The sequence below is a fragment of the Oryctolagus cuniculus genome, chromosome 2 (genome assembly GCF_051225735.1).
Source record: "Oryctolagus cuniculus isolate XC-2025 breed Fujian yellow rabbit chromosome 2, ASM5122573v1, whole genome shotgun sequence".
NCBI lineage: Eukaryota > Metazoa > Chordata > Mammalia > Lagomorpha > Leporidae > Oryctolagus > Oryctolagus cuniculus.
Genome location: NC_142868.1, coordinates 134,771,201 through 134,789,041, shown reverse-complemented (window position 1 = coordinate 134,789,041; position 17,841 = coordinate 134,771,201). Strand labels below are relative to the sequence as shown.

General features: G+C 53.4%; 2 protein-coding genes across 4 annotated transcripts in view; both read right to left on the bottom strand.

The window, feature by feature from the left end:
• FBXO41 (F-box protein 41) overlaps positions 1-6,477 on the bottom strand; it is a 29,455-nt gene extending 22,978 nt beyond the window's left edge. The window contains exon 1 of one of the 2 annotated variants that reach the window (XM_089327542.1): positions 6,174-6,477. The gene's annotated coding sequence lies outside the window, so the exon portion shown is untranslated. The remainder of the gene's footprint in view (positions 1-6,173) is intronic. The other variant, XM_089327541.1, reaches the window with a different exon arrangement.
• Positions 6,478-14,326: 7,849 nt separating this feature from the next.
• On the bottom strand, positions 14,327-17,221 carry EGR4 (early growth response 4). 2 transcript variants are annotated; one of them, XM_017340669.4, is made up of 2 exons: positions 16,756-17,221; positions 14,327-16,376 (listed from the first exon to the last, which is right to left on the bottom strand). In XM_017340669.4, the coding sequence occupies exons 1-2, from the start codon at positions 17,195-17,197 to the stop codon at positions 15,055-15,057; spliced, it is 1,764 nt and encodes a 587-aa protein (XP_017196158.3). In that variant the 5' UTR covers positions 17,198-17,221; the 3' UTR covers positions 14,327-15,054. The 2 variants fall into 2 exon arrangements, with proteins under 2 accessions (XP_017196158.3, XP_069925043.2); XM_070068942.2 differs by having other exon boundaries at positions 14,327-16,373; positions 16,756-17,219.
• Positions 17,222-17,841: the final 620 nt, after the last annotated feature.

Here is a 17,841-nt window from a genome sequence, read left to right as displayed (position 1 = left end):
TAAGTTCAGCTCAAGATTTAATTTACATAGGACTCTACCAGCTGAACTAGGCAGAGCCTTTTTTTTTTTCAGGCTTATGAGTGTTACCTATTCAGACTAGGGCAACCATCCTCAGAAACGTGTCTGCTCTAGCTCCTGACTACGGTCATGTTCTCACACGTTCACTCTGCCAGAAACATGGCTCTTCTTGCGTTTCTGCAGCTTCCCCGACCTTGTGGTTACTGATAATTCCTGCAGTGGACATCACCATTTTCATCTGCTCAGCAAGTCATCTCCTTCTTGTAACAGCAGCACCACATCCTTGGGTGAGCCTTCCTCAACTCCATGTGGTTCTAGCAGCACTGCTGATACTAGCAGGGTGGACACATAACCCAGGCCTGGCCCACCCAGTATCCCCATCTCCTCGGCCATGGTGACTGACTCAGAGTTGAGCCCATTCCTCATGCTGAGTCAATAACGTTCTTCACTGGGAGTTGATGTTGAAAGATCCAGGAGTCCTTTTGTCCTTCTCGGATCACAGGCTAGGATGATCATGTGGTCTACGGCTTTGTGCAGCCTCTGTCCATCACACAGAGAAAGCCTACCCATGGTGAGGAAGAAAACACAGCAGCATCAACAGGAAGCTGAGCCAAGGGCTAGAGAGAGAGTGCTCAGCATGCTGTCGAGAACCTGGGTGCAGTTATCCCTGAGACTCACTCATCTCCCTTCTTTCCAGTTGCAGAAACTGGCAAAGATCTTTTGCTGAACGTAATTCGGGTTGGATTTCTCTCCCTTGCAATCAACACCCTTTCACATCTATATTCTAGCCTAGACTTCTCTCCCAAACTGTCCTCAAACATGAATTCATTTACGTACTTTTGCTGAGAACCTACTCTGTGCCATGAACTATACTAGGGATGCTAGGTAAGTGCTAGATCCATATAAAAGACACACAAACAGGATCCAGTTCTAGCCTTCAAGGAGCTTGTGATTTACTGGGACAGACTGAGGTGTCAGATGATGTGGTCACGAGACAGCTGTTAGGGAAGGAGCGTGTACTTGGTTCAGTGCTTATGACACCACTTGGGACATCTATATCCCGTATCAAAAGTACCTGGGTTCGAGTCTTGGCGATGTTTCTGAATCCAGCTTCCAGCTAATGTGCGCTATGGGTGGCAGCAAGCGATGACCCAAGTACTCGAGTCCTGCTATCCACATGAGAGACTTAAACTGAGTTCCAGGCACCTGGCTTTGGGCTGGCCCAGCCCCAACTGTGTAGGCATTTGAGTCATGAATCAACGGATGGAAGATCTCTTTCTGCCTTTCAAATAAATAAAAATGTAAAAATAACTTAAAAACTTAAGTTAGGTGAGAGACTGGTACAGGGTTCTGTACTTCACCTAACTTGAGGCATTGAGGCAATGGAGAACCCCTGGAGGTGGCAGTATCTCAATTTACTCAAGACCAAAAGTAGAATTGCCAGCAGGCGAGGACTCAGGTATGAGGAGCAGAAGAAAGGCATTCTAAGCAGACGAAAGAACACGTACAAAGGCAAGGAAATGAAAGACATGGTAGGTCTCAATCAGTGCTGGTGCCCAACATTCACCATATAACAGTGCCTGGCCTGCAGTAGGTGCTCAGTAATTGGCTGTGGAATGAATGAACAAATGGCAAGGACTTGATTAGATTTACAGAGAATGGGATACAGGGAGCCAAGGCTGTTGGGATCTGGGCAATGGAAATCATTTTAAGGAAGGAGTCAGGCAATCCTGGAGAAAGAACAACTGTGGCAGGTAATAAAGGGAGGAGTCAGGGTAAGGCTCATGTTCAGGTTTTTAGCAATTGAGTGGATGAAGATGTAGCTTAGTAAGGAGGAAGGATGGAGCGGGGCAGGTTTTAGGAGCCAGACCATGAGTTTGGTTGTGGATTCCATGAACCTGAGATTCCAGTGGGCTTTGGAAGTAGAGATATGGAGTAAATAGTTTGCAATATGCAACCAAAAATAGTTTTGACAGCTCAAGCATAACAATGAAACTGGACAAGCAGGCCCCTGGAGAGAGTGCAGAGAGAAGAGAGCAGGGGGAAATGTGGGATGCTCAGAGAGGCAGAGGGGCAGAGGAACCAAGATGTTCCTAAGGACCAGCAGCAGAAATGGGCCAAGGATGTCAAGGAGAGAAGGAGTGGGCCACAGTAGAAGCAGAGTCGACAGCATGGGCATGAGCAGAAGTGACTTCAAGAGGGCTGCTTGCTGCTGTGATGAGCCTGGCTCATGTGTACGGAGGGGAGGCCATGAGTGGACACAGGAGCTCTGCTTTGAAGGGCAGGAGACAGCAAGGGTGGATCCAGAGCAGTTTCTAGGATGAGCGAGACCTGAACATATTTAAAGGATTCTTAGAGGTAAAGTAATTCTACTCTATACCATCACTTCTGCTGGCCTGAGGCATGGACAATTCGATGCCTTAGACCTAGAATGGAAGGCAATTTGTTTTTTAAAAGTGCCTCAGGATTGGCATTGTAGCATAGTGGGTAAAGCCGCTGCCTGCAGTGCCGGCATCCCATGTGGGCACCAGTTCATGGCCCGGCTGCTCTACATCCGATCCATCTCTCCGCTATGGCCTCGGAAAGCAGCAGAAGATGGCCCAAATTATTGGGCTGTTGCACCCACGTAGGAGACCCAGAAGGTCCAGGCTCCTGGCTTTGGATTGGTGCAGCTCTGGCCATTGCAGCTATCTGCGGAGTGAACCAGCAGATGGAAGACTGCCCCCCTCCCCGCCTCTGCCTCTCTGTAGCTCTGCTTTTCAAATAAATAAATCTTTTTTAAAAAGTGCCTCTTAGAACTAGCCAGCAGAGAGGTAGAGAATGAAAAAGGCACCATTTCACGCCGGCGCCGCGGCTCACTAGGCTAATCCTCCGCCTAGTGGCGCCGGCACACCCGGTCGGGGCGCCGGATTCTGTCCCGGTTGCCCCTCTTCCAGGCCAGCCCTCTGCTGTGGCCAGGGAGTGCAGTGGAGGATGGCCCAGGTGCTTGGGCCCTGCACCCCATGGGAGACCAGGAAAAGCACCTGGCTCCTGGCTCCTGCCATCGGATCAGCGTGGTGCGCCGGCCGCAGCGCGCCGGCCGCGGCGGCCATTGGAGGGTGAACCAACGGCAAAGGAAGACCTTTCTCTCTGTCTCTCTCTCTCACTGTCCACTCTGCCTGTCAAAAAAATAAAAAGAAAAAAAGAAAAAAAAAAGAAAAATGCACCATTTCAGTGTTGGTGGCACAATTTTTACTACGGCTAATACTGAACTCACAATACCACAAACCCCAGCTTCACACCTGCTTCTTTTTCAGGTTTCCTCTCTTGGCCAATAGCTTTATGGTCTACTCAGCACCCTGGATAGCAACCCCCAGCCCAGTGCCCTCAGATCTCACCAGTCACTGACTGGGCTTCTTACTTCCCCCACAGCCAGGTTCAGACCTGTATCTGCTTCTTCTGGACACAAGACTGTCTAATACGGGGTAACTCCTCAAGCTTTGATTCTTATGGCTTCTTTGCAAATATTAATCCAGTCATGTCACTTTTATCCAGTCTCTGAAGGCTGGCCATCTTCTGAGAGGCAAAGTCCACCCTCCAAGAATCACCTTGAATTACAGGTGCTTTCCTGGCTGTATCAGTCACCTACTGGGAGGTAAGAACTTGCTGTATCTCCCCTACGCTGTCACTCACTCTCGCTGAGCATCAAGGCTTCTATCTACCCAGCGAAAGAAGTCAAGCTGAAGGCCCATGCCAGGCACATGAACGCTGACAGTCATGCTGCTAGGAAGCTTATGGTTCAACAATCCAAGCAGTGAATATTTATCGTCTAATTATTCCAATGAGACACCACGCTAGTCCTTTAGTCCATGGAACAACACTGATGAGAAAGTGGTATAAAAGCTCTTCAAAAAGTTAATAGAAAATGCATATTCTGCAAAAGCTATGCACGGATTTAAAAAATATTTTGCAACAGAATAAATATTTTAATTCCACTTTCCCACAAACTTTCTGAATACGCTTGTTATCATCTCTGTATTATGATGAAGAAATGCAGGCTCAACGTGGCCAAGTCACTTGCCCAAAGCCAGTAAGGACTTTGACAGTCTGTAGCTTTGGTAGCCCCCAGTGAGCCATGGTCCCCACCATGTGATACCCTTCCACACACACTTGGCCATGTGACTTGCTTTGGCCCATGGGACATTAGCCAGCCTGAGGTAGGCAGAGGCTTGATAAGCAGGTGCACCTTAGGACTTCCTCCTGGAATACTCCTTCTTGGGGCCCAGCTGCCAGGTACGAAACTGGGGCTTGACAACCAAATGATGCCAGAGGGAGACAGACCACAAGAATAAGAGGCCACCTTGATGATCCTCTCGTGCCAGCCCCTCAGCTGAAGGCAGCTGTGTGAGTGTCCAAGCGAGACCCCAGAGCCCACAGCTACAGTCACAGCCAACCTGCACACCAAGAGAAATACTCACTCACTGCTGTTCTAAGTCCCTAAATTGTAGGGTAGTTTGTTACACACCAATGCCTAACCGAAGCTGTGATAAACCAAGATTTGAACTCGGCACCACTGATTTCAGAATTTTTGGTCTCTGTCTCAACACTCTGTCCCTTCTGGTGGTGAGGGAAATAGCACTCCCACACCTGAAGGCTCACAGATAACTCCACAGTAGCAGTCAGTAACTGTTTGTTGAATGAATAACCTGACGGGCCACCAGAGAGGTAGGAAGGCAAGACTGGCAACTACCTTTCAACAACCATCACCTCCTTCCTGCTACAAATATACCCCAAAAGAAACAAGTGAGGCCTCCTGAAATCTAGGAACAATGGTGTGGACATCACCAAATACTCTGTGTGTGTGTTTGTGTGTGTGTGTGATAAATTCACATCAGGGAAAACTGAGAAGTTAGCAGAGTTTGTTTTTGAAGGTTTTCCCACCTGCCTGCCCAAGCCATCTCCTCTCCCTCCCACTCGGCCTTCAGGGCCCAACAGTTCTTTCTTCCTCTTTCCATATCAAATCCACATGCAGGAAAGAAAGGAGCAGAGAGGGAGAAATGACAGAAGAAGGTTTGGATGTGGATAGATGGAGTTACAAGCCACATAAGAACCTCTAAGTGCCATGCTTCCAGGAGGCATCTGCCAGCAGGTGGAGGGATTCTAAGCATGGGTCTAAGTCTACGTCCCTCCCATTTACACCCCTGCAGGTGGGGAAGAAAGGACTGCCCCTGCCTCTCTCAGTCCCCCTGAAGTCCTCCAGAAGGCCAAGGCCAGGTCTCTGGCTCTCCACACCTGCACTGTGGCTGCGAAACGCGGACCTCCCAGGGAAGTGAAGATCCACAGGGGTCAGTGAGGGCAGTCCTCTGCTTCCTGGCAACCCTGCTTTTTCTGTTCTAAGATCCCGCTCACTGTTGCTCTTGCAAACAAGCACACAGCTCCAAGGTCACACACACACGGGCTCCAGCACCTGGATCCCACACCTAGAAAACCACCTGAGCCCCTTGCTGCAGCCTCAGCCCACGGAGGAAGGGGGGTCCCATTCTGTACTCACAGGCAACTGTGGGCAGCCCACACAGGCACCGTGGGTGTCACACACTCACACGCAAAGCAATGCAGACACATATAGAGCCACTGCGGGCACAGTGACCGCGCAGGCACCGGAATGTGAGCAGATAGAAACATGGGTGCACACACATGCACACCTCCAGAATGTCACACGTGCACACCGGCACGCAGACACCCGCACAGGTGCCCAACCAGGCCTGGCACCAAGCCCCTCCCCCACCCGTAAGAGGCAGGTGGCGGAAGGATGGGGTTTGGGGGCTCCCCCCTCCCTCCCTCTAGCCTCCGCTCTCCAAGGTCCGGAATCCCAATAGGGTGCTGGGGCCCCGACCCGCCCACCCCCCCACCTCCGACCTGGCTCTGAGTGAGCGATAGGCAAAGCGGGGAGGGGGGAGGGGAAGGCTGGTTTCAAACCGTTCTGATTTTAATTCCTTAAATTAACCCCTTGCTTGTCTCTGGCCTGGCCTGCCCAGAATCCATCCTGGTCGGGCGGCCTCGCGGGCCTCCGGGGGGTTGCGGGGGAGAAGCAAGGGGAAGCAGGAGGCAGGGCTGGGGTCCTCCCTGCGTTCCCTCTCCAGTAGCAGTCCCGCAGCGCGCCCGCGACTCGCCCTTACCTCCTCCAGCCCGCGGCGAGGCCAGGCCCGCGGCCCGGGGCTGGGGGTGCACAGGCAGCCCCCGCGTGCCCGGCCCAGACGCAGGGCCGCCTCGGGGCCTCAGATCTCGTTCCCCTCCGCAGCCTCGGGTGGCCGCCGCGGCTAGCGCCCCCGCCTCCCTCTTGGGGCGGGGGCGGCCGAGCGTCCCAGCCAGTCGCAGCGGGAGGGGCGCACAAACCGGGTGGGGGAAGGATGGAGGAGGGAGGGAGGGAGGTGGGGAGGGAGGAGGGGGCGCGCGGTCGGAGGAAAGCAAGGGAAGGGGGAGGGAGGCAGCGAGGAGGTGGGGCGGAGCCGGCCCCTCCTCCGGGGCGGGCTCTACGAGAGACGGGGAGCGGCAGATGCAGGCAGAAGCGGCTGCGCCGGGACCCCACGTTTTCCGCGGGAGGTGGCTCAGATGGGGGAGGGGTTCGCGGCGCCGCCCCGGGGGCGCAGGGACGGATCGCGCCGCGCTCCTGCCTATCCCAGTCTTTCCAGCTCTGGGCACCACCCAGTGCACTCCCCGCCCCGATCGCCTCCAGCTGTGGCCTCGGCCGCCCACCTTTAGTCAGCTCTCCTCACCTAATTCCTACCACTCTGGCTTGGGCCTGCTCCCAATCGGGGGGGGGGGGGTGAAGGGGGGGCAAATCCCGCGGTGGGCGCGGGCATGGTTCTGGGGTGTGCGCCACGGTCTGTAAGCGGCCTCGTGGGACGCGCTCCTGGGTCGTGCGCTTGGCGACCTTGGGTCAGAGGCGTGGTCTCCGCGGAGGCCTCCTGGGACGATCTCTGGGTGTTCCTAGGGAACCAGCGGAATTGGTGGCTGTGGCCAGGCCCTGTAGTGTCCTGAGACCTAATCCCACCCTCAGGATTACGCCTAGGAGTACAGGTCCCCGTCACAAATCTCATCCCAGACCTAGAGAAGGAAGAAAGGGCAGTGGCCTCCCTGGCCACGTTCCCTCCTACCCAACCCCACCACTTGGCTAGGGCAGCAGCCTTGGAACTTCATGGAACTGGAGCACCTAGCCCTGACCCCACCCCACCCCACTCAGACACCAATAAACACACTTGATCTAAAGCCTGCCCAGCTGCTGAGGCAGGAACGATCTGACTGCCCCAGGCTTGGAGAAGTCCTCAGGGCTGCAGTGGGGCCTGAGAAATCACAGCGTTTGGGGAAATTAAGACCATGCTGGGGCCCGCCTTGTAGCATATGGTGTTGAGCTATCTCCTGTAATGCTGGCATTCTATATGGGCACTGATTCATGCCCACGGCTGCTCCACTGCTGACTGTTCCCTGCTAATGCCTGGGAAAAGCACTGGAAGATGGCCCAAGTGCTTGGGCCCCTGCACCCACATGGGAGATCCCAAGAAGATCCTGACTCCTGGCTTCTACCTGGCCCAGTCCCTGCCACTGTGGCCATCGGGGAGTGAACCAGTGGATGGAAGAGCTCTCTCTCTAACTCTGCCTTTCAAATAAATAAATAGATCTTAAAGAAGAAAAAAGAAAGAAAGAAAGAAAAAAGACCAGGGCTGAGCTGAGCGATGGAGGAGGAAGAGAGGACAGCATTTCCAGTGAGTATGGTGTGGGGGCAGGGTTGTGCAGGAGGCCTTGAGGGGCAGCCCAGCTGCAGCGAGCCTAAATCTAACCCAGGGCTCTGTAAACGTGAGGCTGCTGGGGACTATCCTTAACCTCATACCACTCTTTTACAGAGAAAGGTAGAGACAGAGAAAGAGACAGAGATCTTCCAACCACTGGTTTACTCTCCAAATGGCCACAACGGCCAGAGCCTAGCCAATCCGAAATCTGGAGCCAGGAGCTTCTTCAGGGTCTCCCACATGAGTGTGGGAGCCAAGGACTTGGGCCATCTTCTACTGCTTTCCCAGGCCATAGCAGAGAGCTGGATCGGAAGTGGAGCAGCCAGGACTTGAACCGATGCCCATATGGGATGCCAGCACTACAGGTCAGGGCTTTAACCCTCATCCCACTCTGATGAAGGCAGAGGCACTGGGCACTCAGTATCAGGAAGGTCATTTGTAGACTTGTCAGATGGCTTTGGGGAAAGGGAAATTTAATAAGGCTTGAGGTTGTACAGGTGCCAAAGTCAAGTTAAATTCCCTTCTCCCCCTCCCTTCTCTTCCTTCCTGTGGCCTCTGAATTTCTTTCCTCCTCTATCAAGTCTTCTCAGATGGGGTGAATGAGAAATCACTTCTCCTAACACCTAAATAACAGTTCTTATTTTTTAAAAAGATATTTATTTATCTATTTGAAAGGCAGAGTGACAGAGAAAGAGGGAGGGAGAGAGATCTTCTGACCACTTGATTCCCTCCCACAACAGCTGGGGCTGGACTAGGCTACAGCCACAAGCCAGGAGTTCCATCTGGGTCTCACTTGGGTGGCAGGGAGCTGCTGCTTTCCCAAGTGCATTAGCAGTGAGCTGGATTAGAAGCAGAGTAGCTGGGATTCTAACCAGTGCTCTGATTGGATGCTGGCATTGCAAGTGGCAGCCTAACCCACTGCACCACAATACTGGCCCCAACCACTCCTACTACCATGAGCCAAACATCATGCTAATAATTTTATACATATCATTTCATCTTCCTAGTGAGCCCATCAAGCAGACATTGTTGCCATTCTGCTGACAGAGGAGCTGAATGTCAGAGTCCAGCAAATGGCAAAGCCAGGGTCTGAACTCAAGTTGCTGAACCCCAAAGTCTAGTCAACCACAATGCCTTCCTGCCTTCCCTCTTCTACAGTTAAATCCACTTAGCCTTCTCCTGTTAAAATGCGGACTTCCTAAATCTAACTACTTTCGCGGGTAGCCAAAAATATCCTTAAATTGTCTTGATTCCTCCTTTGTTGTGATATTTGTCCTTATTCTGCGTTTCCTGTGAATTTATGAAAACAACTTGGAGCATGTTTATGCATGCGTGTGCTTCTGCACATGTGTGCATGCATGCATGTGCCTGTGTATGCAGGTGTAAACCTGTGTGTATATATATGTACAAAGGTGCATTGTGTATTTGTGAGTACATGCAAGTGTGCACCTATTTATGCATGTGGGTGTGTGGGTGTATGTGTGAGTGCATTCAAGCATATTCGCATGTGTGCATGTACATACACACATGTATGTGTATGTAAGTATGTGTATGTGCGCATGCGTGCCCATGCTACATTTCACAGACAACAGTTCCTGCCTGGTTGTTATGGGAACCGTGTTCTAAAAATGTTAAACTGAATCCCACTCCATGTGGGCCAGATAAACCACAAGGAAGGGCTCGGTGACAGACACATCTTCATCCCAGAGCTGAGGCAGAGGATCATGGACAGAGAATTGGACAGGCCCAGACTGGCCAGGTGTGTGGGATCACTCGTGGGATCCCGTGGTCAGATCAGGGCCTCTGTCTGCTGCTTTTCACGCTGTCTCCTCTTCCTCCCTCCTCCTCCTCTTTCCCAGCTTCGTGGTTCTCCAGCCACTTTCCTTCCTTCCTTCATCCCCTTCTTTTTTGTCAACTAAACAACAGAGTAATTAAGCACCGAAGTGTGCTGCACAGTAAGCTCGGTGATACAGGCGTCACAAATGTGGATAAAACAAGGTATCTGCCCACAAAGGAGCTCGAGTGGGATCATTTGGGTACCAGTGGACACTGAGCTAATGGGGGAGGTTGGACAATGCATTTGGTGCGCATACGGAAGGCTTTAACTGCAGATGTGTGTGTATTTTTGGTAGGTGGGTAGATGCCTTGGCCAGTTTGAGACAAAGCATAAAAATGCCATGAATCGTGTTTCAGGGACTTTTCACCATTAGTATGATTATATGTAATGCAGAATGACAGGAGGGAGCACGGGGCAGAGGGACTGCAAAAGGCAGTATGGTATAGTGCAGGCCTGAGTCAAGCAGGGCTCAGAGGCTGGAGGGAAGGAAGAGGAAACAGCAGGCATGTTGGGTTGCTTTGCAAACACTTCCCCATGTCTCACCTCCTCCAGATTCTTAGTAAGGTGAGAATCAGGACTCTAGTGAGCCTGTTACTGGCAAGTATGTCAAATTCCTCAGGTGCACGGCAAATGAAAAGGTTGGCAATCACTGGCCCAGTGATTTGTGCCACGAAGGGATATGTGGATATGCACTGGTCTTAGAACTGGAAGGCACAGGTTCAGGGACCCCTTCAGTCCATCACCACTTGGGTGCACTTAAAAGAAAATCTCCAAACCTCTTGGGCCTCAGTTTTCTCTTCTATATAGTGAGTTTGGACAGGATGTTCTTATAAGCTCCTTCCAACTGCAATTTATGTGATTCCGTGTGATTGTAGTAGACAAGGTGTGTGCATGTGAAAGAGTTCACATGGACAGAGGTGATGGCAATAGGCAGAAAGAGGATAAATATGGAAAAGAGTTTAATAGAAGAACCAACATCTTCTGGATGCAGTTTCCAATAAAATGACGGTTCTTCAAAAAGTGTGTGCAGGGCCAGCATTGTCGCTCAGCTGGCTAAGCTGCTGCCCATGACACCAGCATCCCTTGTCAGAATACTGGTTCAAGTTCTGAATGCTCCAGTTCCTTGCCAATGTGCCTGGGAAAGCAGTAGAAGATGACCCAAGTACTTGAGCCCCTGTTACCATGTGGGACACCTGGACGGAGTTCTGGGCTCCTGGCTTCAGCCTGGATCAGCCCTGGCTGGAAAGTTGGTCTCTCTCACTCTAATAGGATAAAAAAATGAATTCATTTTAGGGCAGAGTATCTTTGATACAAAAATTATTTTGTGATACATAGAAGATGTGTATTAAGAGAAAACTATGCATGGATTTCAAAGAATATTTTTGCACCAAAAGAAACTCACAATTTGCATTCCATTTTTCCACAAATTTTTGAAGTTCTCTTGTGTTGCTGACCAGATAACTCAAATACTCCTGCTACAGAATACGTGGAAGGCTCCACAAAAGGTAAAAGGCAACCCTTGCAACGCTTAGTTGAGCTTGCAAGAAAGGAAAGAAAATCTACATGGGTCAAAACAAAGGAACCGAGACTAAAAAATGCAGCAAGCATGAGATGTGCTGTGATTAACCCCAGAAGGGCTGAGGAGGGAGGCACAGTGCTTGTCACTCCTGACCTTGGCCCTGGTTGTGATATGGGATAAACAGGTAGCTAGATAAGGATCACAAATTGTAATGCGGACCCCATGTGTAATAGTACCAACCTACTTGTTAATCAGAATGGCCCCCTTCCAGGTAATGTCTGCTTTACCTGGGACCTGAGAAGAGGAGGCGGCACTATGTGAATTAGCCGCTCCCAGTTCCAACTTTATAAAAGAGACCAGCCACCAGGAGGGGCCCTTCACCACCAGTGGAGAAGGCACTGAGATGCTCTCTCTCTCTACTTCCCCTCCCCCATCCCTTTTCTCCTTCTGGCCCACTCCATTCCTCAACTATGCCCAGGCATGTGTGTGTCTGCTCTCTCACCTTTTAAATACACTCTAACACTTCATGCACCTTATATGTGCCTATGCTTAGAATGCTACTCTAAGTAGAAGGCAAAGACCTGGAATAATTAAACCTCATCTCCCTCACTTCAGTTTGAGGAAGGAGAACTGCCTTCAAGGAATTGTAACTACCTGAGTAGGAATCTGAGATCAACACCTGCATGGAACAGGAACCCTAAGTCAAGAAATTAAGACTTGTATCCATCAGCTGATACTCTTCCCAGGCTTGCCTGAAGCAAACAAAACTGATCAGGATGTGGGTCCAGAACTATGGTACAGTGGGTTACAGCCCTGGCCCGCCATGCCAGCATCCCATATAGCCACCGGTTCAGGTCCTGGCTGCTCCACTTCTGATTCAGCTTCCTGCTAGGGAGATGGCCCAAGTATATGGGCCCCTGCACTCATGGGGAGACCCAAAAGAAGCTCCTGGCTTCAGATCAGCTCAGCTCCAGCTGTTGCAGCCATTTGGGGAGTGAACCAGCTGATGGAAGACCTTTCTCTACATCTCTGTCTCTCTCTGTAACTCTTTCAAATAAAGAAATAAATCTTAAAAAAGAAAACTGATCAATATGGGTCCCAGAGCATTTTCCCCTCTATGTAGGGGTGATGGCTGAAGGAACTAACAGTGAATGCACTCTCTGGGGGGAGTGTTGAAGTAGGAAAGAGGGCTAAGATCAGAGTCTGGGAAAGCATCCATATTTTGAGTTCCAGATAAAAATGATCTGGTGTGGTGTTAGTGTTGTGGCATAACCGGTTAAAATGGTGCCAGTTTGAGTCCTGGCTGCTCTACTTCCAATCCAGCCCCCTGATAATGTGCCTGGGAAAACATCCAAAAATGGCCCAAGTGCGTGAAGCACCTGGATGAAGCTCCTGGCTTCTGGATCCAGCCTGTCCCAGCCCCAGCCATTGTGGCCATTTGGAGAGTAAACCAATGGATGGAAGCTCTCTCTCTCTCCCTTTCTAATTCTGCTTTTCAAATAAATAAAATACATCTTCAACAACAACAAAATACCAAGTAGGGAAAATGAAGCTCTGACAATCCCCAATTCTGTTTCCATCCAGATTTGGGTTGATTTTCTGATTAACTTTAACTCCCTCCCTGGCCTGGTATTCTCTTCCTTTAAAATCCGTAAAATTGGAGCAGTGTTCCTTGGGAAGCAGGAGGCACGTCTCAAGTCAGGAGTTCTAGAACCTGGCTGGGCTCCTGGTGGCAGGATAACGATGAAGTCACTTCCTGGACCCCCTTTCCTCAGCAGTGATACCGGGCCTAGACGTGTCTGAGGACAAGTAGGAGGCGCAGCTGAGCTGCCAGCACTTGATGGAATGCTGCTGGAGGGGCTGCAGTGGGGTGGTCAGAGCCCAGCCTGGCTGCACTCTCCCTCGTTCAGGTGGTGTGGTTTGGGAGCAGTGGCTTGATGTCCTTCCTTACCCTAATCTGCATGGAAAGTGAAGTCAGGTGGTCCATGCCCAGAAGTGCAAGGTATATCATGAGGGTCCCCGTTGTCTCACTGGTACTCAACCATTTGAGCTTCTCTGCAGAGTTAAACACTGTCCTCTGCAGGCTTCTCTTCTAAAATGTTAATTCCCCTGAAGACATAACAACAAATCCTTTACCACAAATTGATACACAGCCACCAGAAAGCACTTAACCTCCTGCAGAGAGAAAACAATGGAATTCTCTGACTTGATAATTCTGCCTCCAATAGTTGGACTTGGGGTCGGGGTGCATGGGGTGAACATATCCTAGAGGGAAGGAATGAAGAAGCCAAGAGGCTCACAAGTTGGGGTGATTCCTAGGTTCCTCTTAATTCAAGAACAGCTTGGCTTAGAAGTGAGGAGGATAAAGCTCCCAGACACCGGCCTTCTCCCTTCCTTAGCATAGAGGAGTCATGGAGGAGGAGGGCAGCCATACACAATACAATTTTTTTTTGCTTCAAGGTCTGTCCAAAGTGTAGAAGCTTTGGGCAGGAAGTTCAGAGGGCAAAAGGGGAACCCACCTTCCCCAACACAGGGCCATGCTTTTCTTAGCACCCCAGAGTTCCTCCTCCCCCAAACTATGAAGTGTTTGCCTGAAGGAAAATGTGGGAAAGGGGGCTGTGGCAGGTGCATGACTGGATGGTAAGGGGGCTGCCACCTCCTGGAGAACTTTGGTGGGAAGAGCAGCTAAGGGGACGGTGAGCCTCTGGCAAGGCCTGCTCCTCACTAGACCCAGGCAGGGTTTGGCTGAAGACTGAGACCCTTTTGGCATTGACAGCAAGACTCTTGGAACAGATGCACAGGCACAGGCTGGAGCCTCTATGACACACTACACACTATGGGTATTCACAAATTTTAGCACTGGAAACACTGCAGCCTTTTGCTGCTGTTGCTACTGCCTGGGGCTCCCCCTAGTTGCCGAAGCCTTTCCAAACAGCAGAGCAGGACTAAACTCGAGTGCCTCCATTCTGTGAGTGGGAAATAAACACAGGCTTTGGAGTCCAGACAGGTCTGTTTGACCTTATCTGTTCCCGGCTGGGTTACCTAGCAAGTTACCTTCACTATTTCATTTCTGAAGTGGGGTTTTTGTCTGCTTCTGTGAGGGTTGAGGATAATAGATGCACAATGCCTAACACCTACACGATTTCCACTTTTAAGTTCCAGAAACACCGCTAGCCCTTAGGTTGGCTGTGATTATATTTATTCATTAATTCAATCCATACTTATAGAATGCATCCTGTGTGCCGCAGTGTTTGGTAGGTGTGCCTCGCAGTGGGTATCTAATATGTTCAGGGCCCGTACCCTGCGAGCACGGCTTCTTTTATCTTCTGGCATACACTGTCCTGGGGGAAGTGCCAGGAGCTTATATCACAGATGCAGTAAGCTTTTAGCACAATAATTTTAATTGCAAAAATAAACAGTTTTGTCAACTGCTTGAGTAGCGTCTGCTTTACAAAAAATTAACAACAGAAAGGAAGACAACCCCAAAGCAAAACGTTACAACCAAAGGCTGCTGGAAATGACATTGCTGTACAAAGTCCCGCGCGAGACCAGCTCGGCGCTGCCCCAGCCTGACCCTGGGGAGAGGGGGGTGTAGAGGAGGGCGTAGGGCGTGCGCCAGTTACAAAAGACTGCCTCGAGTCCCAAGGAAGTGCCTATTCAGTGGGTGGCCTCAAGGGACTTTCCCCAGAGCGCGGCTGACTAGGGACACAGCGCCCGGACATCGGGAGCTATCCACAGAGCTGGTGCTGAACTGGGCGTGTGCTGCGGACGCTTCGTGGGAACTGGAAGCGGGATTGGAGGCCGGCCCTGGGGCTTGCGAAGACGACGTGGATGAAGAGCGGAGAGGGGAGCCTGACCGGATCTCGTAGTGCGCGCCAAGCGGCGGCGGCGCCTCGCCCTACAAACCGATCGCCTGCTCACAGGCCGGCGAAGGAGAGGCCCAGCGGGTAAAAGCCCAGGCCCTTGAGCCGCTCCTCAGCGCGCGCCTTCTGCTTGAGGTGCACCTTGCTGTGCCGCTTCTTTTCGTCGCTGCGCGCGAAGCGGCGGCCGCACACGTCGCAGGCAAAGGGCTTCTCGCCCGTGTGGGTGCGCACGTGCGTGGTGAGGTGGTCGCTGCGGCTGAAGTTGCGGAGGCAGATGCGGCACTGGAAGGGCTTGTGGCCGGTGTGGATGCGCAGGTGGCGGTTGAGCTCGTCGGAGCGCGCAAAGCTGCGCACACAGCTCTCCACCGGGCAAGCGAAGGCCTTGGCATGCGGCCGCGGGCAGAAGCAACGCGCGCTGCACTTGCCGCCCCGGCGCCCTTTGCGCCGCGCCTTGGTCGGGGGGAAAGGGGCGGGTGGCGGCGGCACGGGTGGCGCGGCCACACCATTGCTCGAAGGGATGTCGGCCACCAGAGGTTTTGGGAAGTCTGCCGTGGCGGCGCTGCGAAGGCCCAGCGGGGAAAGCTGAGGCGGCGTACCGGTCAAGAACTCTCCACCGTCGCCGCTACTCCCTCCCTCCCCACTAGGAGGGGTGAGGAGCCCCGGGAGGCCCTCGGCTCCCTCCCCTATGTCACCCGGGGCCAAGGGGAAAGTGTCGTAGGCCCCGGTGGGGTAGAGTCTATTGGCTGGGCCGGCTGGCAGCTCCGCGGGACAGCTGATGGACAGCAGGTCCTCAATTTTGGTCCCTATTGAGGGGAAACGAGCTTCGGGGACGGCCTGGTAGCCTCCCTGTGACCCACAGTTCCCCGGGGCCCCACCAGAAAGCAGCTCCCAGGGAGCGTAGGGACCCTTGAAGGCCGAGACTGCGTCCAGCGCTGGAGAGGCTGGAGGCGCCCTGAGGCCCGGCTTGACGTCGGGCGGGGAGAGCTGAGGCTCATACAGGCACTGCGAGGGGGCGCCCGCGGAAGGCGAAGTCTCCCAGAACGCCTCTGAGAAGGCGGCCGCGCCCAGATCCGGGGAGTAAAGGTCCGGAGGACCCGACAGCAAGGCGTCCGGCCCCGCGGGGAAGGGGGCATCCACGGGGGCCCGGGATGCTGCAGCCTCGGGGCTTGGGAAAGGTGCCAGGCCTAAGATGCCCGACATGAGGTTGAAGAGTGCCTCTGGATCGTGCGGGTGTTCGGGTACCGCCTGAATGAAGAAGCTACCACTGAGGCTGAGGCCAGGAGGGGGCGTGGGCGCAGGGCCCTCCAGGAAGCAGGAGTCGGCTAAGTCCCCCCCGGCGCCGCAGCTGCTCAAGGCCCAGCTCAGGAAGTCTCCTGCTGGGGAGGGAGCAGGAATCAGCTCTGGCTGTCCCAAACAGCGAGCCCCCGGATCCGCAACCCCTACCCACGAAGCCCTTAGTGTGCACGGACACATGCAAAGTGCCTTTTGAACATTCTAATCCAGCAGGGGCCGGCATACTTCCCAAGACGCACACACAAACATGCACACGCAAAACACACGTGCACAGGCAAAAGGAAGCCCTGCTGCACGCACGGGTTCCGGTGGGGGTGGGATTGGGAGTGCGCAACCCCCAGGACCCCGCGCCTCCCCTTGCTCGAATCCCCACAGCTCCAGCGTCCCAGTCCCGGCCGTTCCCAGGCATCGTGCGCCCCCGCGCCGCGCCGCCGTCTGAGCACCTCTCACCGCGCTCCTTACCTCCAGGGTAGCCCGGGGCCGCGGGAGCGTCCCTGGCTGGCAGCCGGGAGAGTTCAGCGCTGGGTTCGGCACAACAGCCTTCGGTGGACTTGAGGAGCGCGTCGGGGCCGGAAAACTCGGTAAGGTGGAGCATGGCGCGGCGGCGGCTGCGGGGCGCCCGAGGCCTCGCCCGCTGGGCTTGGGGGCGCGCGGGTGGCGAGGAGGCCGGCGGTCGGGGCGCCCCGCGGCGCGCACACCCAGGCGCCCGGGCTTCTGGCTCTGGGCGCTCACCTCCGGGAAAGGGGTCAGGGAGCGGCGGCGCCCTCGCTCGCCGGCACCTGCCTCGGGCGGTGGCTCCTCGCCTCTCCAAAGCGCAGCCGGGCTCCCCCAACTCACAGCCCCCCCACTTATATAGCTGCGGCGGCGCTGGCTCCGGGCTTCCGACTCCCCGGGCCACTGCCATTTCGGGAGGCCCCGGCCCTGCCGCCGTGACGTAAATGCCCAAACATGGACACAGGATGTGTGCCGGGGACTCCCGAAAAGGAAAGCTCGGGCTGTGACGTCGCCGTCGCCGCCGCCGGCGGGCCCGCGCCGTTGCGTGCGCGCGCGCTCCCCAAGCGTGGCGGCCCGTGCGCGCCTACCCGGGGGTGCGCCCAGCTGGGGCTTGGTGCGTTTGGGGCCTGGCGTCCTGTCCGTGAGCTTCCCGCCTAGAAGGGTGGCGAGGTTGGATCTCGCGGCCTTTAGAATTATGCAGTTTGGGTGCGAAGCCATCCTTTGCCACGTAATAGTTTATCATTTAATCCCCGCTGACCTTGCTCACCTGTGAATTTGTTGTGGCAAAAGACTGAATTGAGGCACATGAAGTTCCAGGCACATTGAGTAAACCACAGAGGTTATCGTCTTCACTCTTCTCGATTGACTTATGTGTTTTTCCATTTTCTGAATAGGTTTTCTCTGAGTTTGTGCCATGAAAAATAAGTTATTTAAATGAATGGTGGCAACACAGTACTTGTTAATAGTGGGGGCGAGGAGTCAGTAGGACCAAAAGGTATACTCTAAATGAAAAAAGTAAAAACTACTCTCCCCTCCCCTCCTCACTCCTACCTT

Coding starts and splice junctions, on each gene's coding strand:
- EGR4 (XM_017340669.4), bottom strand. CDS start 17,197: ATGGCAGTGGCCCGGGGAGTCGGAAGCCCGGAGCCAGCGCCGCCGCAG. Junction 16,377..16,755: donor GGCCCCGGGCTACCCTGGAG/GTAAGGAGCGCG, acceptor CTCCCTCCCCAG/CAGGAGACTTCCTGAGCTGG.